This window comes from Sus scrofa, chromosome 3, assembly GCF_000003025.6.
Source record: "Sus scrofa isolate TJ Tabasco breed Duroc chromosome 3, Sscrofa11.1, whole genome shotgun sequence".
Lineage (NCBI taxonomy): Eukaryota > Metazoa > Chordata > Mammalia > Artiodactyla > Suidae > Sus > Sus scrofa.
This window is the reverse complement of record NC_010445.4, coordinates 55,743,058-55,765,363: the sequence shown is the minus strand read 5'-3', so window position 1 is coordinate 55,765,363 and position 22,306 is coordinate 55,743,058. Positions and strand designations below refer to the sequence as shown.

The 22,306-nt window shown below is 49.6% G+C and overlaps 1 protein-coding gene across 2 annotated transcripts in view; it reads left to right on the top strand.

Moving 5' to 3' along the window:
* INPP4A (inositol polyphosphate-4-phosphatase type I A) overlaps positions 1–22,306 on the top strand; it is a 68,555-nt gene that overhangs the window by 14,216 nt on the left and 32,033 nt on the right. The window contains exons 2-14 of one of the 2 annotated variants that reach the window (XM_021085602.1): positions 3,425–3,495; positions 4,896–5,104; positions 5,700–5,744; positions 10,056–10,174; positions 12,266–12,382; positions 12,643–12,722; positions 14,759–14,870; positions 14,909–14,929; positions 15,595–15,664; positions 16,117–16,264; positions 18,963–19,093; positions 20,891–20,995; positions 21,495–21,603. In XM_021085602.1, the coding sequence (XP_020941261.1) occupies positions 4,999–5,104; positions 5,700–5,744; positions 10,056–10,174; positions 12,266–12,382; positions 12,643–12,722; positions 14,759–14,870; positions 14,909–14,929; positions 15,595–15,664; positions 16,117–16,264; positions 18,963–19,093; positions 20,891–20,995; positions 21,495–21,603 (1,163 nt within the window). In that variant the 5' untranslated portion in view covers positions 3,425–3,495; positions 4,896–4,998. 2 annotated transcript variants of the gene reach the window in all.

The window sequence follows — 22,306 nt, the reverse complement described above, 5'->3', positions numbered from 1 at the left end:
TGGAGCTGCCCAGTGGTCCCCACCTCAACTCCAGCTCAGCAGAGCCATGGAGTCAGAGGGGCCTCCAGACCCCTCCCAGGCCTGAGACTCCTTGCTCTGTGCAGGGGGAGGCAGGCCTTTCCCATGGCCGCTTCTTTGAGAAGCTTTGGGCAGTTGTTGCTGGCCCTCAGGGGTCCCCCGAGGCTGTGTAAATCCCATAGGGTGGAAGGGACATCACTGGGTTTGTGGTGGATTTGATGGAAGGAGGTCACACGTCAGAGTAGTTAGTTTCATGAGTTACTGCTCCTTTCTTGCCCCGAAGAAAAATATCCCAGTCCCCACACAACTCCCACACCTCTCTGTCCTCTTGATTTCAGTGTAATTGTTCCGACTAATGAGCTCAGGTCTTCAAATGGGGCTAGAAAAACTGGGATCTTGGGAATATCAGAATCCTTGGTGAATTACCTTAAATTAATGAGGCTAATAAGAGAAGCCGAGTTTAGCTGTGCAAATTAGCTTCGTGTTCTGGGTTTTGATGACTTAAATTGCGGATCCTAATTAGATGCCCGCAAATAACCATGAAGTGGCTTCTAATGTCCTTTTGACCTAAAATCTTCTCTGATCTGTGAATTCCATCAAGTGTAAAACTATAGATATTCCCCTTTAAGCGTTTATAAAACTATAGATATTCCCCTAGTCTCAAGGTGCCTCGAGTACCAGCCACTCTCTAGGGGAAGAGGCAGGTAAGTGGGGGGTGTGGGGACACTGCCAGGGGAAGAGGAGGGTTTGGGGAGCCTCCCTTGGGCTGATGGGATGTCAGGGTACAGATATTGTTCTTTGTTAAGTGGCAGGTCTCTACTGTCCCTAGTGAAGGGGGTGACTGGCTCACGGCAAGCTGAGCAGGGCAGCCAGGCTGGGCGAGGGCACTCTGGGGACACACGGGGAACGGTCAGGGGAGAAGACCTCCTTCCAGTTCATACCCAGGGTGATGCAGGAGGATGGCAGCAAGCTTCCCCATGTTCATGCCCCAATTGTGGCCGTGGTCTTGACATGGTCTCCTGCCGCCTCTGTCTCTCCGTCTTTTAAAGCAGCCTGAACCAGAGCTGGGCTAGAGCGTCTCAGTAAAAACACACCAGATGCAGAATTGGCATCAAAACTTTTTTCATGCTATATTGTCTTTATTACAGTCATTCAAAGAACCAAACTTGTTTTGGGTACAGCTCAGTTAATTTTCCCACAGTAAATTCTCTCGTGGAACCAGCACCTACATCTGCACACATAGCACACCAGCCCCACAAGACACCTGGCCCCCTCCCCAGTCAGTACTGCCCCCCCAACCCCAAAGGTACCAACCACCATGTTGACTTCTGACACCATAGGCTTTTTCGGCCAGTGCTGGAATGTTATCAAATGCACTTGCCTAGAATATGCTCCCGTGGGTCCAGCTTCCCCCTTGACCGTATTCCCAAGAGTCGCCTGTGTTTTGTCCATTCTCCTGTTGATAGACACTTGGATCATTCCTAGTTTTTGAATATTATCAATGTTACTGCTTTAAGTATTCTTTACCCCCCCCCCCCGCCTTTTTTGGGTGAACACAAAAGAATGCATTTCTGTTAGCAAGGCCCCTCTGACTTAGGTACCAGGTCACGTTCAGCGTGAGCAGATGCCACCAGTTTCCCCACGTGGCCGTGCCAGCTTACCCTCCACCAGTCATGTCAGGGTCCCGTCCATTCTGCATCCTTGCCAGCACTTGGTATTGTCTGCCTTTTTCATTTGAGCTCTTCTAGTGGGTGTACCTCAGTTATAGCAAGCATTTTCCTGATGACTAAATTTTTTTATGTGTGAATTGCCTTTTTATGATTGTTTTAACAGCCGTAGAGTAGTGTGTCTCATAGATGTTCCAGAACGTACTCCTCTGTAGCTGGGCATTTTGATTGGTTCCACTGTTCCTCCTTATCAGTAATGTCACAGCTAGCATCTCTGACCGTCGGCAAGAATATCGTTACTGTTTACAGATTTTTGATAAATAATGTCAGATTGCTTTCTGAAATGCTCCAACCTCTCAGTAAAACGTCATCAACAGTATAAGGCAGCCCTGTCATTTCCCTTAGGTCTGCCAGCAAAGCATATTCTTATTTGAGGAACAAATAAACCAGGAGTTCCCATTGTGGCACAGTGGAAATGCATGCGAGTAGTATCCATGAGGATGTGGGTTCGATCCCTGATCTTTCTCAGTGGGTCAGAGGTCCAGCATTGCTGTGAGCTGTGGTGTAGGTCGCAGTCGTGGCTCTGATCCTGCTGTGGTTGTGGTGTAGGCCGGCAGCTGCAGCTCCAATTTGACCTTTAGCCTGGGAACCTCCATATGCTGCAGGTAAGGCCCTAAAAGGAAAGAAAGAAAGAAAAAAAAAAAAAAAGAATAAACCTTTTTTGGAAGACACTTTAGGGGACTTTAGGTGGGGTTGGCTTTGCTTTCATTGTTATGATTAAATTTAGTCACTTTTTCAGAATGTTTCTATGTGTATTCCTCTTTTATGGGTTCGTACCTCTCACCACTTTCATTTTTAGTGAGACTTCTTTTCAATTTCTGTAAGCATTACTGTAAGATAGGGATGTTAGTATTGCAAGTACTTTCCCACTTTGCTCACTGTCATTGCCAGTTTTTGACTGGTATGCATTTTGATGTGCAAACTGTCGACTTCCCCTGGGTGACTCCTCCTGGGACCCCCAGCCAGGCCCTCTCTGCTGAGGTGCCCAGGCCTGAGGTCCCTGGGTGTCCCAAGGGAAGTGAGCACCTGCAGGGGATGCTGGGTTTGCCTGAGGCCCTCACGCCCTGATCCCCCTGTTTCAGATGACTCGGCGCTAGGCCCTGAGGTCTGCCCTGCAGCCCTGCAGTGCTGGGCCCCAGGAGCCTGGGGGCTCTGCTCTGCAGGAAGGCACTGGAGGCCAGGCAGCAGCAGTGGGGTGGAAGCCCAGTGGGGTTTGCAGAGAACTCCCCCCACCACTGTGTGGCACGTTTATTTCTCACTGCAGCCCCATGAGATGGTACAATCTCCCTCATCTTAGTCACCGGAAAGCAGAGCCTCAGAGGTGCCCAGCAGCTTCTCCCAGAGCCCAGTATCTGTGAGCAGGAAGCCTGGGCCTCAGACTCTTATCTCCTCTTTCCCTAAGCCTCATCCTGCTGCCCAGCTGGCCGCTGTCCCCCTGTACTGCCCCAGGAGGGGGATGGGATCGTGCACTTGCTGTTTCTCATTCTTTTGGGCTTCGTGCAGAACCTTTGTTTTTGAGCCAGGTTAGCTTGGTGCGTGGCACTCAAGGTATGTGTAATAGCTCCTGGCTTCCACAGGTCTCTAGGCACTGCTGAAATGATAGCATATACAGTATAATAAGCATTCTCGAGAACTTCATGTTTGACCAGCTTGTCAGATTTTTAATTTTCTATTTTCAGATGATGGATTTGGATGTCCTTCTATGAAGAAATGCCACGTGTCTCTCCGGGCGCAAGAACAAACATGTCCAGTAAGTTGCTGGGTGAATTAACTCAAGAGCAGGAACACAGACCCTTCAGATGCAAAGGTGATGACACACTTTGAGAAGACAGTGTGTCTGGATATGTTGGGACCTTTGAGAGGGGTTGTTGCCCAGTCTGATTATCTTAACTTTTAAAGGTTGGTTTCTTCTAGAGGCAGTAGGAACTGTAGCAAGTAGGATGGGAAGCACGTGAAACTTAATCCTTGCTGCCTTCCCACACTCAGAGCAGATTGTGAGTTCTGGGCTGGCCTGGAGTGTCCCTGTGGCTCAGCCTGCAGTGGCCCTTTGCCCAGAGACCTCTGTGCAAACAACCCTCTCCAGTTTAGTGAGGTGTAGATTGTTGTGTCTTGTGGGAACAAAAGCCTGAGGCTGACACAGGTGAAGTTTCTGTAGCTCTGGGAGGGACAGAGCGCAGATGCACACGTGCCTTTGGTCTCCACTGTTGTGTGCTGTCCTGGTCAGTGGACAGCACACCTCTTCCTGCATCTCTTGTCCTAACAGAGATGGTAGTGACCTGAGTGAAAGATTGTCTGAGACTCACCCAGGGAAAAGCATAATAAAGCAAACTGAGGGAGTTCCTATTGTGGCTCAGTGGTAACAAACCCGACTAGTATCCATGAGGATGCAGGTTTGATTCCTGGCCTCACTCAGTGGGTTAAGGATCTGGCGTTGCCGTGAGCTGTGGTGTAGGTCACAGACACGGTATAGATCCCTCATTGCTGTGACTATGGTGCAGGCCAGTGGCTACAGCTCCAATTAGACCCCCAGCCTGGGAACCTCCATATGCTGTGGGAAGCGGCCCTAGAAATGACAAAAAGACAAAAACAAACAAACCAAAAAAACGGAACCTTAGTTTAGGATTACATTTAAGCTGTTCTTTACTGCCGCATGTTTCTGATAAAGGGAGCATGGTGATTCCTCTAGAGATCCTGTAGGCGGGCCATGCTGGGATGTGTGAGTGCAGAGGGGGCGACTAGACCTAAGATCCCCACTCTGCCCTGGCTCCTCACCTGCCAGAGCACCTGCTTCACTGTCTCTTGCATGGGTAGGTCACATGATCTCCAGGTGAGCCTCACAGGGCTGCCTTAGTCTTGCGGGTGGGGGTTTTCTTTCTCTTTTTTTTAGGGCTGCACCCATAGCATATAGAGGTTCCCAGGCGAGGCGTCTAATTGGAGCTACAGCTGCTGGCCTACACCACAGCCACAGCAACATGTGATCTGAGCCACGTGTGCAACCTACGCCACAGCTCATGGCAAGGCCACATCTTTAACCCACTGAGCGGGGCCAGGGATTGAACCCGCATGCTCATGGATACTAGTTGGATTTGTTTCCACTGAGCCTGGTTTTTTGTTTTGTTTGGTTTAAATCTCTGTGTTCCTATTTCTCAGAATTACTGCCACCTTAGGGGACTAGGGCTTGGTGACAGCGCTTCCAGGGGCATCAGGCGTGGTCTGACCCAAGAGCAGGAAGCACATCATCACCAATGACATCATGACAGCAAGAGAGCACAGCCCTCGCCATGGCGCCAGGGCCCGTGCGATGCAGCGGGCTTCCACCATCGATGTGGCAGCCGACATGCTTGGCCTCTCCCTGGCAGGTGAGCCTCACAGGGCTGCCTTGGTCTTGGGGGTGGGGGTGGTGGGGACTGCTCTCAGTGTGCAGGTCCCATACTGTGGCAGTGCTGGGAGGGCCAACATAGAGAGAAAGTCCTCTCTCTTCCTGTACACTGCTTCTGCTGGACTCCTGCACCCACCACCAGTTTCCCAGTTCACATGGGCACCTGCAGGCTCATCTGCCAGTCGATAACTTGGTAATGTCCACAGTGCCATCTGGCAAGTGCCCAGACCATAAAAGCCCTTTGTGTTGTGGGTGTGCAGACCCGAGGGGAGGGGTTTGGGCTCAGGGTCTGAGACTTCTTAGGACTCTCAAAACAAAATCTCTAGCAAATGAAGAAATCATCTCATGTAACAGTTTCAGAAGGAAAAGAGAGGGTTGGATTGTTTTCCTAGTTTTACTGAGCAGTATTGACACTCCTCACTGTAAGTTCAAGGTGGACAGCTTATATATGGTTTGATTCCCATCTCTTGTGAAGTCATTACCACCAGTGCATTGGATTTTTTGCATATAATCTGAGAGCAGGAAACGTTTATTAGGGGTAATTTTTTTTCTCTGTCATTTCTTTTTTTATCCAGGAAATATACAAGATCCAGATGAGCCTATTTTAGAATTCAGCTTAGGTAGGTGTCTTTTTTTTTTTTTTTTTTTTTTGGTCTTAAAATACATGTTGCTTATGGACAAAAACAAAAACACCACTGACAATATGGCATGAGTTTGTCTCCAAGATCTTGCTGCTGAAGTGCTTCTGAGAAAATGAAGCCCTGAGGCTGCGGTGAACTCCCTGTGGGTGGGAGCAACTGGGTGGGAGGGGGCTACCATCTGCTCAGCATGTGCCCCTCCAGGCTAGCAGTGGGGAGGGGCAGGAGGTGAGCAGGGATGGGGAGGGAGGGCAGAGGGATGGGGCTAAGGGCCACCTCTGGCCATGAGGCCCCATGGGTGTGCTCTGTGAGCAGAGCTGAGACCCCCTGTGTGCTCCCCTCTTAGGGGCATCAGAGGAGAGAACACATCAGCCACTGTCATAGCTGTGCCCCACTGAGGCTCTCTGCCTGCCTCTCCCCTTCCCTCCCCGCTGCTCTTGCCCTGCCCTCCCTCTTCCTCGAATCCTAACTTAGCCAGGCTCTTTCCTCCAGGCTGTCTCTGGAGTACTAAACCACCCACATTCACTTCCCCCAGAGATGCAGAGGCGCGGCCTTCTGGAAGCCAGCCAAAGCAGGCCGGCTGGCCACTTGGCTGCTGTCGTGGAGCTGGCCTGGCCACCCTATGCCTCAGCCTTCTGATAGCACATGCTTAGAAACCAGTGGACCTTGATTTGTGCTTGCAAAGATTGGTGCATGCATGTTGATTGCAGCTTTATTCGTAGCAGCCAGTACTGGAAACAACTGCTCCTCCATCAGCGGGAAAATTAACTGTGTTACTTTCAAGCAGTGGATGCCAGGGAAAAGACTGACGAATGATACACACCCATGGGAGCATCTCAGAAGCATTGTGCAAAGTGAAAGAAGCCGTAACAGGGGCTGTAATTCCATATGAATTATGCCTCAAAGTTGATTTAAAACAAAATGGCGGAGTAGATCAGTAGACCTTTGTGAAGGGCCCACCCACCACATGAAAGAGAAAGAAAAAAAAAATAGACCTTGGAAGAAACAGAGACACTAAGGAAAGTGGAAGAAACTGTCAAAGAGATGATGACATGTATCCTCAAGAGAAGATGGTGTGTCCATAAAACAAGAGCAGGAGACTATGAAGAAAAAAATGAACATGTGTGGTCTTAGAAATTTAAAATATAATAGGAAGTATTTTAAAATTCAGTAGAAGTTGGAATATATTTGAATAATTATCCTAGAAAGTAAAAATTTAAGAGCAAAACAAAATGGGAGAAAGGAATTCCTCTTGTGGCTCAGTGGATTAAGAATCTGACTAGTGTCCATGAGGACGCAGGTTCGATCCCTGGCCTCGCTTGGTAGGTTAAGGATATGGCCTTGCCGCAAGCTTCAGCATAGATCACAGATGTGGCTCAGATGAGGTGTTGCTGTGGCTGTGGTGTAGGCCAGCAGCTGCAGCTCTGATTTGACCCCTAGCCTGGAAATTTCCATATGCAGCAGGTGTGGCCCTAAAAAAAATAAGTAAATAAAAAAGGTTTAATACAGAAAACATTTGAGGGAAAGAAAACCCTATCAGAGAGAAATAATCACAGTTGACATTTTGGTATATATCCTTCCATTTGGTATATATATATATTTTATTTAATACCTGCACAGTGTTGTACAGAAATTTTTTATGATTTTTGGTTGCGGATGTAATGGAAGTATTTATAAAAATGTCATCCTAGTGTTCTTAGCATGCTTTTTTTTTTTTTCCTTGTAGCAAACTGTCACTGGCATCTTTTCATTTTAATAAACATGGATCTGCTGTCTCATCCTTTGGGACGCCTACACAGAATGTATTGTATGGCTGCACCATATCTATTTTAACCAGCCTCCTATTGTCGCTGTTTAGGGTCTTTCCAATTTGCCTTTATAAGCACTGCTACAGTGAATATACTAATGCATAGATCTTTCACATACTTTGCTGATTTTTCCTTAGGGTAAAGAATTGCTGAGTCGGATGAGATCCGTTTGAAATATGTTTTACTGGCTTACCCCACTAGCATTTATTCAGCTGGGACTACAGATGATCTGGCTGGAGAGATGAAGCATGCATATCAGAGATTAATGGTTTCTATGGAAATGTGCCAGCAGAGTGATGGCAGTGACAGCGGGCCGCTGAGAGAAAGCTTCATGGAAGCGAGGGAACAGAGCTAGAAATTCAACTTTGGGTGAGAGTTAGATAGGCTGGGTGGGGTGAGGTCAGGGAGCATGTCACTTGTAGGGCATGTGTTCTGAAGGTGACACTTGGCCCACCAGCCCTTAAACTGATAATGAGTCTTTCCTGCTAGGTGTCAGCCTATTTGCCGTCATCTGTGCATGTGAGGCCCCGGATACTCTAACTCTGGAGGGGGCAAGATGGCAGCCAGGAGACAAGACAAGGGGCCACCGAAGGGCGTAGCGCAGAGGAGGGGGAGCACATGGACAGTCACATCTCTGCTTCCTGCCGAGGCAGACGTAGCAAAAGAAATGGAGGAGAACTTTGACAACAACAAAAACAAAAAAGCTTCTGGAAGAGAACAAAGGATAACTCATAACCACAACTTTTGAGGGTTGGCAAAGATTCCTTGGCTGGAAGCACTGACTCTGTGCTTTTTGCTATTACTGCCGTAAGGAAATACCACAATATAAACACCTCACAGCAACTCCACTATTACCTTATAGTGCCTTTAGGACAGAAGCTGAAAGGGCCCAGCTGGAACTCAGAGTCTCCTGTCACCAGAACCAAAGTGGCAGCAGGGCTGTAGTCTGTTCTGAGGGCTCTGGCGGAGAATCCATGTCCTTGCTCATTCAGATCATTGGCAGAAAGAGTTCCTTGTGGTTTCAGGACCGAGGTCTGTTTCTTAGCTAGCTGCCTGTTGAGGCCTGTTCTCAGCTTGTAAAGGCCACTCCCATTCTGTGGCTTGTGGCCCCTTCCTCTGCCTTCAGAGCCGGCCACGGCAGGTCAAGTGCCTTTTGTGCTTAGAATCGCTCCTGCCCCTTTCTAAAATTGTCACATCTTTCTTTTTTCTTTTTCTTTTTTTTCTTGTTTTGTTTATTTGTTTGTTTTTGTTTTTGTTTTTGCTGTGGCTTTTTAGGGCTGCTCGTGCAGCATGTGGAAGTTCCCAGGCTGGGGTCCAATCAGAGCAACAGCTGCCAGCCTACACCACAGCCACAGCAAAGCAGGATCCAAGCCACATCTGCAGCCTACACCACAGTTCGTGTCACATCTTTCTAACTCACCCTTCCACATTACTCTTCCATTTTTAAGAGTTCGTATGATTAGATTAAGCCCAGTCATATAATCCAGAATAATTTTTCAATGTCAAGATTGCATGACCTTAATCATACCTATAAAATCCTTTTTGCCTGATTGCAAAATGTTTACAAGTTCCAGGGGTTAGGATGTGGATGCTTTTTTTTAGAGGGAGGGACATTTCTCTGCCTGTCAATCCCCAAAATCAAAACTCTAAAATAAAATAAAACTCAAAAATCCAAAACTAAAAAAATCTTTAATTAAATGAATGAATCAACCCCAGACTGGGGGCAAAAAAAAATTCACAACACATATACTTGACAAAGGACAGATTTCAGAATAAAATGCTTTCGAAACAAACAGTAAGATAAACCAACCCCCCCCCCCGCAACAATCCAGTTTAAAAGTGAGCAGAAGACTTGAGCAGACACTTGACAAAAGAAGTTACAGAAATTAACAGTAAACACATGGTGAAAAGATGCTTCACATAGTCGTCACTGGAGTGCAAAATAAAACACATCCATTAGAACAAAAATAAAGATCAACCCACCAAATGTTAGTGGGATGCAGAGCAACTGGAAGTCATGTGACTTGCTCGTGGGATTGTAAAATGATGCCATCAGTTTAGAAAACTGTCAGCTTTTTACAAAGCCAAGCATATCCTCTACTATAACCTAGTATTCCACTCTTTGGTGCTTATGCAAAAGAAGTGAAAACACGTTCACAAAAAGATGCAAGCAAGAATATTTACAGCACCTTTATTTAAACTGGTTCAAACTAGAAGCAACCCAAATGTTTATTAACAGTAGAACTGGTAAAAGAGTTATCTTGGGAGTTCTGCCATGGAGCAGTGGGCTAAGACTGCAGCAGCTTGGATCACTGGAGGCACAGGTTCCTTCCCCAGCCTGGCACAGTAGGTTAAAGGATCCGGCATTGCTGCAGCTGTGGTGCAGGTTGCAGCTGCGGCTTGGAGTCATTCCTATGCCTTGGGTATGGCCATTACAAAAAAAAAAAATAATAATAATCATTTCTTTTCTGTTTTCATTTTGCAGCTTGCAGTGAGCTGCATACGCCATCGCTAGATCGAAAACCAAATAGTTTTGTGGCAGTGAGTGTGACCACCCCACCTCAGGCGTTCTGGACGAAGCACGCACAGACGGAGATAATCGAGGTGGGTGCTGCTGGCCCCTGGCCTCCCGCAGCTCTGCGACAGGTGTTTCTGCCCCAGTGGGAAGACTGTTTTCAGTGGCCTGAGCACCTGTAGCTGCAGCTGCATTCCTGTGAATTGTCACTGTTCTTGCATTGGGTTTTCAGTACATTGCTGGTTTTCATCACACTTTCTCATCTGGATGTGGTACTTAGATGTGCCACATTCTTTACAATTCTTGATTATCTATTGGCTGACTCTTTTTGAACAGTTATCTTCCAAGGTTGGTTGCCTCTTAAGAGGTAAGACCCAATTTTTCCTTGTCACCCCCAGTAGGCAGCTACTTATGGAGAACTCATTAATCATAGCTTGGAGAGTGTTAATGTTAACCAACCCTCTTACTGGACATATCTTTATTTTTATTGGTTTTTATTTTTATGTCCATTTGCAATGTGTTATATATTTATTTTGTACATTAAAGGAAAGGATATGCATTCACCTTGGGAATTCTATAGAATGTCTGTCGGTCATTTCGCACATTATGTAAGTAAAGAAATGAAGTGTAGGAGTTGGCGGCTGTGAGCTTCTGCAGGATTTTGTTGGTGACATGAGCCTCTTTCAACATTGTTGCCTCCCTGGCAATCTCAAACAAACAAACTGCATTTCTTCCTCTTTCCCATTTTCACATTTTGGAAGGTAGACCCTTTTTCATTTTCTGGGAAATAAATTTCCAAGTTCAAGCCCACTGTTCTGTTTTCTAAGCACTTGGTGAGGACTGCCTACGTAGAAAGCAGACTGTCTGTGGATGATACGAAAACCCTCGAGTCCTGTCCCTGCCTTTAAGTAGTCTTCCATCCTGGGGGTGAGGAGGCGGAATGAACATGGCTACATCACACAGAGCCGAGAGTAGGAGTGAGAGTACAGGGGTGACGGGTCCCCTCCAGTTCCGGGGACCAGAGCCTGCTTCCTCGGATGGCGCTGAGTGAAATTCTGGCTAAGTGGGCCTGGGGTGGGGCCCAAGTTCTGCATTTCTCACAGGCTCTCGGGATGCGTGCGCTGCCGAGAGGCACACGTGGGGTGCTGTGGTGGCTGTGAAGGGCGTGGCCGTAGGACCTGGTCTTACCAGGCTTCAGCCTGTTTGGTGTGTGCAGAAGACGCAGCAGGAGTCTTTGGGGCCGGGAGCTTATAGCTGCAGGTGCCGGCCCTCCCGCAGGGGTGTCACCGGCCAGGTCTGCTTCAGGGAGGTTCCAGGATGAGTCAGAGGTCACTGGAGGAGTGGCAGTGGTGTGGGGCCCCCTGGCAGCAGGGAGGAGGCCTGTGGGGGAGGCTCTGGAGGTGGGCGTTGCAGGACTTCATCGTCACTGGGTGGTTGAGAACAACAGAGAAGAAGGCACCAGAGCAGATGCTCAGTTTGCAGCCTCCCTGGAAAAAGAATCAGAGAGGGTCTGGCCCAGCAGTGGAGGGAGAGGTGGGGTGGGGTTCTGGCTCCAGGGGGCCACCCAGGAGGGGCTGCCTGGGCACTAAGATGGTGGATCTGGGGCTGCACATACAAGCAGACACTGTTGACTGTTTGGCTGAGCTGGTGAACCACTGCCTGTGGAAGAGAATATGATATAAGGGGGCTTTGAGGGAAGGGGCCTGGCTTTGACAGGAAGAAGCTACCTGTGGCCCAGAAACTATCAGCTAGTCCTCAGGAAAGGGCAGCCTTGATTATTCCAAACTCGGGATTCTAGAAGTAAGGAACGACTGTGGCCATTCATTTCCTCTTCCATCCGCAGTAGTAGATTCAAATAAATAACTCATCTAAAGTTGTAAGACTAATACATGTGGATATTCAACTCATTTTCATTTTAGAAAATCCTTCCTACTGAGAGAGGAAGACCGAGCACTTGGGCATACCTTGCGTGGTGGCCCGTTGGGTGTATCCAGACCTAGAAAACTCTGTCCTTTTCACAAAGCCGTTTTTGGTTGTGCATCCACTCAGGTCCCAGTAGCATTTGTGTTGATCCATGTTGGTAAGAGTGGTAGTTTCTCCTTCTGAAAATGTTGGTGTATTTCAAAGGCAACTATGTTAAAAAAAATCCCACTCTGTGTTCTGATTCTTTTCTATTCCAGGGAACCAACGATCCTATATTTCTAAGCAGCATTGCCTTTTTTCAAGACTCTCTTATCAATCAGATGACACAGATCAAACTCTCCGTGTACGATGTCAAGGATAGATCTCAGGGAACAGTTAAGTACTGTGTTGTGGTTCCTGGGATATTCTTCCCTTTTTAAAAAGTTACGTAATTGTTTGAGAGGTGACCCAGGTTGACTTCACTCCTGGCTCACAGATTAATGTCCAGACATATTGTCTTTGGGAATTTCCTTCTGAGCCTCCCTGTTAGGCTCCTGAGATGCCCTGGAACCAGCTAGCCCAACTCCCCAGGGCTGGGCTGAGAGGACAGAGGCAAAGCAAGGGCACTAACGCTGTCTCTCCCGCTCTTCCTCAGATGTATTTACTGGGCTCTGGCACATTCATTGTCAAAGACCTGCTCCAGGACAGGCGTCATAGGTTGTATTTAACACTAAGGTTGGTATTTCGTTTGTTACTTTTTGAGGATCTGGAATTATGAGGTCCGGGGTTGGAGAAAGGCCCAACTTCGGACACTGGACAAGCGCCCTGTCCCCACCTCCTACCCCCAGAGGCTGTTCTTATTGGGCAGCTGGTTGTCACTGAGGAGAGAGAAAAACTTCAGCCTCTCAGAGGGCCTATGATGGAATAGAAATGTGCAGTGTTCCTAGGAAGTACTCAGACCTAAGGGAAAGCCTGTGTACATGTCTAGCGATAGGGAATGTATTTGTCTGTTACCTGTCCCCTACCTTGTAGGGTGTAGTCTCCTGCTGAGCAGGGCAATTAATGGTTTTTGCCTATATCCCAAGTACCTAGAATGGTGCCAGGTGTTCAATAAATATTTGTAGGAGGCAGTGCCCACCTCCACTATGTGGGGGTCATGATGTCAGCCCTTCCTGGAGTTCCCATTGTGGCTCAGTGGTTTAAAAACCTGACTCGTATCCACGAAGATGCAGGTTGAGCCTTGGCCTCACTCAGTGGGTTAAGGATCCGGCATTACCAGGAGCTGCAGTGTAGGTCAAAATGTGGCTCAGATCTGATACTGCTGTGGCTGTGGTGTAGGCCGGCAGCTGCAGCTCCGATTCAAACCCCAGCCTGGAACTAAAAAAAAATAAAAAGATGTGAGCATTTTCCAAATTCCTTTTAGGGGCATTTCCCACCTTGACTTGTCTCTCCCCACCCCCACCCCCTGCCACCCTCAGTAACATAAAAATTAGGAAAATAGTCCAAAATAGCAAAGGAAATGTTGACATAGAAGATGAATTCCCTGCTAGTAGTGTGACATTTTGAAGATACGGAGTTGATGGTGTTGCAGGCATGGGCAGGGCGAGCCTGACTGTGATCCCAGTGTATGTGGAGAGCCTGACTCAGGATGAAGGCAGAGTCTCAGGGAAAATGAGTGAGATTGTGTGGGGAAGGGCAGTTAGAGAAAAATGCTCAGGTGCATCTTATGCTGGAGCTGATTCTAGTGGGATTGGAGTTAAATGTAGGAAATGGACGTCGTTCCTTTTATTGTATTATTTTTGTTATTATTATTTTTTTTAGGGCTATGCCTGTGGTATATGGAAGTTCCCAGGCTAGGGGTTGAATCAGAGCTGTAGCGCTGGTCTACACCACAGCAACACAGGATCCAAGCTGCGTCTGCGACTTACACCACAGCTCATGGCAACGCTGGGTCCTTAACCCACTGAGCGAGGCCAGGGATTGAACCCGCAACCTCATGGAGACCAGTCAGGTTCATTATCACTGAGCCACAATGGGAACTCTGACATCATCCCTTTTAAAAGGAGCTAGAGATGACCGTCAAACAGAGAGCCCAGGGAGGGAGTTTTTTAAGTATGAGAACTGTGAGTGTGGTCAGTGGATGTGACTACATAACAGTTTTGAACCTGGCCACATCCCATACCTCAGATAAAAGTCTGAGGCCTCAGGTATTTCTGAATGAATCCAGGATTCACTGGGGCTTCCCTGGAAGAAGGAGATGGGCCTGGGCAGCTAGCAGCAACCCTGAGGGGCTTTATGGATGATGCTGACAGGGGCTAGAGTGGCATCAGCTGTGTGACGTCAGGACTCAGAGGCTTTGGGAAATCCCTGGTGGCCTAAGCTTCCTTGGGGTCCAGGCCTTGAGGCTAATAAGCTTGAAGGTGGGTGGGAAGGAGCAGAAGGCTCCACTGCTGGAAGGTGCTCTCCCATCTCAATTCAGAGAGGTGTCCCGTCACGTCTGGGGCAGGTCATCTCCTCCCGGGGGGCACAGACGCCACCTCTCTTCTCTGTGGGGCTCATCCCCCTCACACACAACCGTCGTCTGGGCCTGCTTGTTTGGTTATCTGCTGCCCCAGAACCTGTGCACACTATCGATGCCGCCTGGCTGACCAGCTGGCCGGATCCTGGCACCCCCAGGACCCCTTGACCATGGAGGATGCTGAGCCTTGCGCTCAAGTGGACAATGAAGGGCAGTCTGGGTGCCGCTTACCCAAGCACATTGCTGGTTGCAGGTCAGCAGAGAGTGACCGCGTGGGTAACATCACTGTGATGGGCTGGCAGATGGAGGAGAAGTCAGACCAGCGTCCGCCCGTGACCCGGTCTCTGGACACTGTCAACGGGAGGGTGAGTGTGCCGCATCCCTTCTCTCCTTTGGGAGTCAGATGGCCATGCCAGCGGACTTGGTCTCCAAGCTCAGGGAGGGGAGCAGAGCCTGCTGCCAGTGCAGCCCCGCCCCAGCACATCTCCCTAGAGAGAAGGGCATCCCCTGCCTCTGCTTCAGCCTTGGGCCCTTTAGGGAGAGGGGGCTGCAGTGGGGAGGTGACAGGGCCTGTGGGCATGGAGTGAGATGCAGGGGACCTCTGAGCATTGGTTAATGTCTTCCTCTCCCAGACACTGTCGTGTCCCACAGCCGCCACCTGCGCAGCTCACACCTGCACCCCCGACCGCCTGCCTTCCTGCCGGGCCGCCCACAGGCACTCTCACTCTCAGACAAGAGCCCAGGCACTCACAAGCAGTCCTCATAAACACAGAGATCTCTCATTTTATCCAAAATCAGCCCGAATGTCAGCTGTGGAAGCACCTCTTCCTCTGCCCTTTCATCCTCCACATCAGAACACTCAAAAGACCAGGGGAGGCGACTTGGCCGAAAGATAGGCGTTTCTAGAAACTGGGTGGAGTGTGTTCCATGTCCTGGGCCTGGGTTCCCTTGTTTGGGGCTGGCTGTCACTGGAGAGTTTGGGCCATGGCATTTGAAGAGTTCTGTGGAGTTTGATGTGCTCTGGAGTCATCTGGTCAGTTTTCCCACGCTTCTCTGTATGCATTTCTAGATGGTTCTGCCTGTGACGAGAGCTTGACCGAGGCCTTGGGAATCCGATCCAAATATGCTTCCTTGCGAAAAGACACTTTACTGAAATCGGGTAAACAGCTTCCTCCGTCTGGCTTTTGCCCCCCTTGTGAGTGTCCTTTCGGTCCCCCTTCCCTCACCCTCTGTGATTGCTACAGCCGTGCACCCCAAGTGTTACCCTCTCTCTGCATATCAGTGAGCTGTTCTTTTTGTCAGCCTGTTGGGACATGGTGATTCTCTGAGAGGGGAGGGTTCCTTCTCCTTTTCACTCTGTCTCCTTGGCTTGGGCTCAGGGACTGACAGCACCCCCCCACACCACCCGGTGCCGGCACCTGAAAGCTGGTGACATGTTCTGGGCTGACAGGACCTCTTGTCACCATCAGGCTCCATCACCAGGTGGGTGTGGGTTTAAGTGCTGTGATTCCCTGAGATGCACAGTAAGAGGACTTGGGGTGACAGCAGCACTGAGGGTGGGGGTGGGGCAGTGGGGAGGGCTCACTCATGGCCTGTCCCCCCACCCCCCAGTGTTCGGCGGCGCCATCTGCCGCATGTACCGGTTCCCGACCACTGAGGGCAACCACCTGCGGATCCTGGAGCAGATGGCGGAGAGCGTGCTGTCGCTGCATGTCCCCCGGCAGTTCGTGAAGCTCCTGCTGGAGGAGGATGCGGCCAGGTGAGGCCGAGTGGGGGCCCGAGGCCCGTCTCGCCTGTCAGCTGCCACCCCTTCCTTTCTGGAAAGCTCTCAGACGTGGTGGGTGGAGAGCTGGGGGCCCAGCCCACAAAGCCGTGTCCCCAGACTGCACGCCTGATGCCCCGGCCTCGCCCCCAGACTCCCCTGCACCTGGGCTGGAGAAGGGAGAACAGCCAGTTCCTCTTATCTTGGGGCTGCCTCAGTGGTGGTTTCCTAGCGTCCAGGCTCCAGAGGGCTGAGGGAGGCCAGACACGCCATTCCTCTGTGTCTCAGCACGTTCCACTGTCCAGAGGTGAGGCCATCGGCCTCAGAGACACCTGTGCTCCTTGCCCCGAAGCCCCGTTTAATCACAGACGCTGTACAGCCGGAGCGGGAAACTGCATCCATGTCCTACTGGTCTAATACTGCGGCGTTGTTGTTACTTTATCTTGAGAAAAATTCAAACACGGAGAAAAATGGCAAGAATAATGCAATGAGCTACTTTATCCCACCTATAGGTGTATATTTTGTAGAGTTAGTTGTAAAAAACTTCCTCTCAGCTTTTCCATATTTGTGTATATTTATAAAACCACCACATCTCCCTTTGCCTGTATCTTCACTTTTCATGTTATAATTTTTAGTTTTGCGTACTCTCCCATTGTTTGCTGGACTCTTGGAAGCATCCATTCATTGTTGTAGTTTGGAGGGTCTTATGGTTTTGCCGTGCTTGTTGTGGGGAGGGGGAGAGGAGATGTGGGTCTGGGGCTTCTCCATGAGCAAGGCAGATGCGGGAGGGAGACAGCCAGGCACAGAGGACTGGGGCCACACACCGGGCAGAACTTAAAGGGATCACAGGAAGCAAGAGTGGCCTTGGTAGGCCTCTGAGAGACCATGACATTGAGCTGACACTCCAAGCATAAGAAGGAGGCACATGACACATGGGCGGAGACGCAGAGAGAGAAGGGCCAGCAGCGGTTGTGACAGATGGCTTCTGCACAGACCTCAGGCCTGCGGGGACGTCATTTCCACCCCAGCCTTGCTGGCACCGGGGGTTCTTTTACATTCATTTTGCTGATTTGATAATAAAATGGTACACCTTTTTTCAAACTTTATGTAATTTAGTAGGTTCCTAAAAACTTTTGATCAGATTAGCTTTTTTTGGAGTTCCTTTGTGGCACAGTAGGTAAAGGATCCATTGTGGTCACTGTAGCAGCCCAGCTCCTGCTGTGGCGCAGGTTTGATCCCTGGCTTGAGAACTTCCACATACCCTGGGAGTGGCCAAAAAAAAAAAAAAAAAATTAGCTTCCCCCACCCCCCAACTCTCAGAGGAAAACATGCACAGTATAAAAAGCCAAAGACTGCAAAAAGACTTTTTAACAAAAAACCTAAGTCTTGGGACACTCTACTTTCTGATCTGCTTCCCAAGAAGCAATCACTTTTAGCCATTTTAGTGTTTTCTATTACATTTCTAAATATATAGAGTATTCTCGTAATTCATCAGTTTCAGAGATTAACTGTTTTCCTGTGATGAGGATTTTAGATCTTTTATACTTCACCCTCCCCAGTTTCCTAAAATAGCTATCTTTTTTTTAAAATCCATTTTGTGTGTGTTCATTATTCTGATTATGTAGCTGTTAATGTTCCTGCTGAGTGTATATTTCATTTCTTAAACAGCTTTCATTTGTGTGGAGATGACAAGTCCTTTTTTTTTTTTTTCTTTTTTAATTGCCCCACAGCACATGGAGTTCAATCAGATCCTAGCCACAATTGCCACCTAGGCTGCAGCTGTGGCAGTGCTGGATCCTTAACCCACAGTGCTGGGCTGGGGATCGAACCTGCGGCCCAGGGCTCCCAAGATGCCACCAGTCCCATTGTGCTATAGTGGGACCTCAGACAAATCCTATTTTTTTTTCTTGTCCTCTTCTCCTCCCTCTCCCCCATGTACTTTTAGATTTAGACAGATCATGACTGACACAGAAAATGAAAGGAACAATAGACAAAGTTGCCAGCTTCCCATAGGTCCTTGTCCCGGACCTGAAAAGGACAACAGAGAAACACAGGGGCCCTCCATGGCTGAGTGGCCAGCCACAGGCTCAAAGGACAGCTTTATCTTCTGCAGCTCTGTTCTGGGGAGGACAGAAAGCCCCAGGCCTTGCAGAACCCAGGTGGCAGTGACAGCCCCTTGGAGAGGGAGCAGAGAGGGGACAGAGGGGCTGCAGTTCAGGCCTTGGCCCCGTGGCCTGTGATGGGCGCCAGGTTGCTGACATACCTGGTGAAGCCACTTCCCCCTCTACCTCTCCGCTCAGTTTTCCTTGAACATTTGTCTAAGTTCCTATAAAAAGCTTGTCTGTGCAGTTTCCACACAGAATCAGTGCTCCGCCTTGGTTATTTTTAAAAACTTATTTATTTTTTGACCATGCCCAAGGCATGCAAAAGTTCCCGGGCCAGGGATCAAACCCAAACCACAGCAATGACAATGCTGAGACCTTAACGGCTAGGCCACCAGGGAACTCCAGTGGTCTGCCTTTATACAGGTGCTCCTAAAGCCATCCTGCCCATAGCTGGTCCTCCAGACTTGCAGGACCTTCCCTGGGTGTTGGTGACATGTCCATGTCCATCTGTCCTCCTGGTTGGTCAGGACTCCTGAGCCTCTGCTGGAGGGAGCCAGTCCCATGGCCTGATGTGTGTGCCTTGTTTGCAGGGTGTGTGAACTGGAGGAGTTGGGGGAGCTGTCCCCTTGCTGGGAGAGCCTGCGGCGCCAAATCGTCACTCAGTACCAGACCGTCATTCTCACATACCAGGAGAACCTGACCGACCTCCATCAGTACAAAGGTGGGCACCGCCCCATCCCTGCCATGGCTTGCACCCTCTCATCCTCTTAGCCAGGAATCTGGAACCCAAGTTGGCTCACACATTCCCACTGACAGACACTCTAATGGATTTTTAAAAATAGAGTCTCATGTAGGTGTGAGTTCTTTCAAATCTGGAGGTTTCAGATCTTAATTAGGAAGACATATCTGTGAATTGCATTGAAAATTCCTTCTGTGGTGTCCTCTGCTGAAGCAACCCCTGTAGGGTGGAATTTAGGAGAGACAAAGCCACAGGTCGTGGCTTCATGCTACTTCTTCATGTTGATCCAGTATCAGTGAAGGGCCAGAAGATCCAGGATCTTTGCCTTGAGGCAGAGTGAGGCAGGGTTTCCCAGTTTCCTAGTCAACTGCTTAGCAGTCCTTGTATTGACATGTAGATTGTCTGAGTGCTGCTCTCCATTTATGGCTCCCAAGAGAAAGTGAAACATAGACACATCTTTTCTTCTTGAAAGATGCTGTTTGGTTTTCAGAACATTTCCAGAGTAGATATAGAAGACTATTCTTAACCCATTCCCTTTTATTACAAATGGAATGGCTTTTTGGTTTTCTGTTATTTTATCTTTTATCTTCAGATTTTTCCCTCCTTTCCCTCTTTATAACGGAATTTCAGGTTTTAAGGAATATCATAAGCCCTTACTACCGTTTTGACACAGAACATGGGAACCTGTCCATGATCTTGGCTGAGAAGAAGCCAAATACAGGAATGACAAGATAACGGTGCCCTGGATTTAGTTTGAATCTGAAGGACGGATTGAAATGTATTTTAAGAGAAATGGCAGCATTTGCCTGAGGGAGTTAGGGACCTGCCTGTGCTCGATGCTTGTTACCTGGGAAAGTCTGAAACCCACGCACCTTGGTTTTTCTAGAGCAGAGCTTCTGAGACGTCAGTGTGCATCCAGGTTCCCAAGACTCGTTAACTGCAGATCTGGGGTTGTGTGTTTCTCACAGCCTCTGGGATCCCAGTGCCGCTGGTCCGTGGGCCACCTCATCAGGACATAGAGAGCAGGGTCCTGGGACAAACTGCAAAACAGACTGTGGCTGGTCTGCATTTTGTATTCTGGCAAATAGAGTTGCTTTCTTTCACTAGAGAGAGTGTGGATATCTCCTGGTTGGCAGTGTCATTTATAATCCCTGTTTTTCCCAGGCATGTAGTTTTTCACTTAATTAAGCATTCTGATTACAGAAATAAGACTGTGAGTACCTGTTAGAAAACATGCTCCAAACGCCTGGCCGCCCCGAGTGTATGGGGCGCCGAGCTCCTGAGCGCTTGCTCATCCTGCGGGCCTGTGATGAGCAGACCTTCTCATCGCTTTTCAGAGTTGAGACATGTTGCTCTCAGTGAGCCAGTTTCTTAGATATTGGAGGCTGGCAGTCTCTGGTGCTGGAGCAGGCCGTCCTTGGCTCAGACCTGTTAGCTTTTCCTAGTGGCACTGCCAACGGGCCGCACAGCCTCACATCCCCGTGGCAGACTCGGTTGAGAGCCGAGCCATGGGAAGGCCCAGTGTTGTTCCTTCACTTTCTGGGGTGGCTCCCCCGAACCTGCGTAGTGGCCAAGAGCTGCGCTCCCTTCAATGTTTCACCCCCACACACACCCCCTCTGGGATCAAAAGGCACTGTGGCCACCTCAGAATTTCTGAAGCCACCGCCAGCACAGACCTGTTTACCACACACAGTAGGAGCCTCCAAGCTCCCCCGTTTCTAATTCATGAGTGTGGGAGATGGGGTGCCAATCTTTGTTTTCTTTTATTTTGTTTCTTAGGTCCCTCGTTCAAAGCGAGCAGTTTGAAAGCAGATAAAAAGCTAGAATTTGTTCCCACAAACTTACACATACAGCGGATGAGAGTTCAAGACGATGGAGGATCAGGTAAGTGTCTTGCTGAATCACATCTCGCTTCTTTGCTCCCTGTATGTCTGGTCCCTGAGCTGCCCCCCATCTGCCCCAGGCTGCCCGTGATTCCTGCTCCCAGCACTCAGCTAAGAGCTCAGTGCAGGACCTCCCGAGGCCTTTGCAGGGGCTCAAACCCCGTGCTCTCATCCACCCTCCTTCCAGCTTCCTTGGGTGCTTCTGTGGCAGAAGAGCACCCAGAGGCCCTCCTTCTGGAGGAGGGATGCAAGCTAAGTGTCGCTGGCTGGGGACCTGCCCCACCCTGCAGGGCTCCCCCTGAGGCACATAGGACCGTCTTGGCTGAGACATTGGTGCTGGGCTCCCGAGGCCCTGGGCAGCGTGGGCTGTGGGTGGAGGGAGGCATGGGCTGCTCCGAAACGGGCCGGCAGGGGATCCCAGAGCTTTGTATGCATCCCTGTCGCCGGCTGGTCCACAGGCCTGAGCCCAGAGTAACAGAGGAGAGCTTTCTGTCATTCAGATCAGAACTACGACATCGTCACCATCGGAGCACCGGCCGCACACTGCCAAGGCTTCAAGTCAGGGGGTCTCCGCAAAAAGCTGCACAAATTTGAAGAGACCAAGAAACAGTAAGTCCTTGGAGGGTGTGTGTCATCTGTGTACAACTGTTGGACGGTTCCTGTGTTTAAGAAAGGAAAAATCTAAATAGACCTCGGAAACACCTGGTATCTGACCTGCTTCTGCGTGTTGGGAGGAGCTGTCTTGTGACCCTGTGCTGCTCTTTGTACTGGGCTGGGTGGGTGACAAGGTACCGATCTGTGGTCCTGTCCTAGCAGAATGAGCAGCAGGTTGAAATCACCCTGAGGCTGGCGCGGACCCTGATGGCCCAGCTGCCCTTTAGAGCCCTTGATCAATCAGTTGAAGGTCACGGAGTCTGTAGCCTGGGGCGGTTGCTCCCTCTCAACATTCCCAGTGTCAGAAAAGCTCCAGGGGCTGGCTGCACAGTGACATTGCCAGGTGGGCAGGGAAGGGAGCAGGAGCCTCAGGCCTGAGGAGTGGGAGCCTGGGGGGAGCTCTGTGGGGGCCTGTGCTGGTGACACAGAGCTGACAGGTCTGGGCTTGACCCAGGAGCAGACAAGGTGACACTGGCACTTGGAGGCTGCTGGAAACAAGCGAGTCGGGGTGCGGGGGAGAGAGCTGTAAACCCAGCTGTTGTGTTGGACACGTGGGAGGCTGTGATCTTCCAAAATGTCCCCCGCCCAGACCTCCCTCCCCCAAGAGGAGTCTGGAGAAAGATGGGGGAATGTGGGCAGGACAGGCAGGTGATCTTGG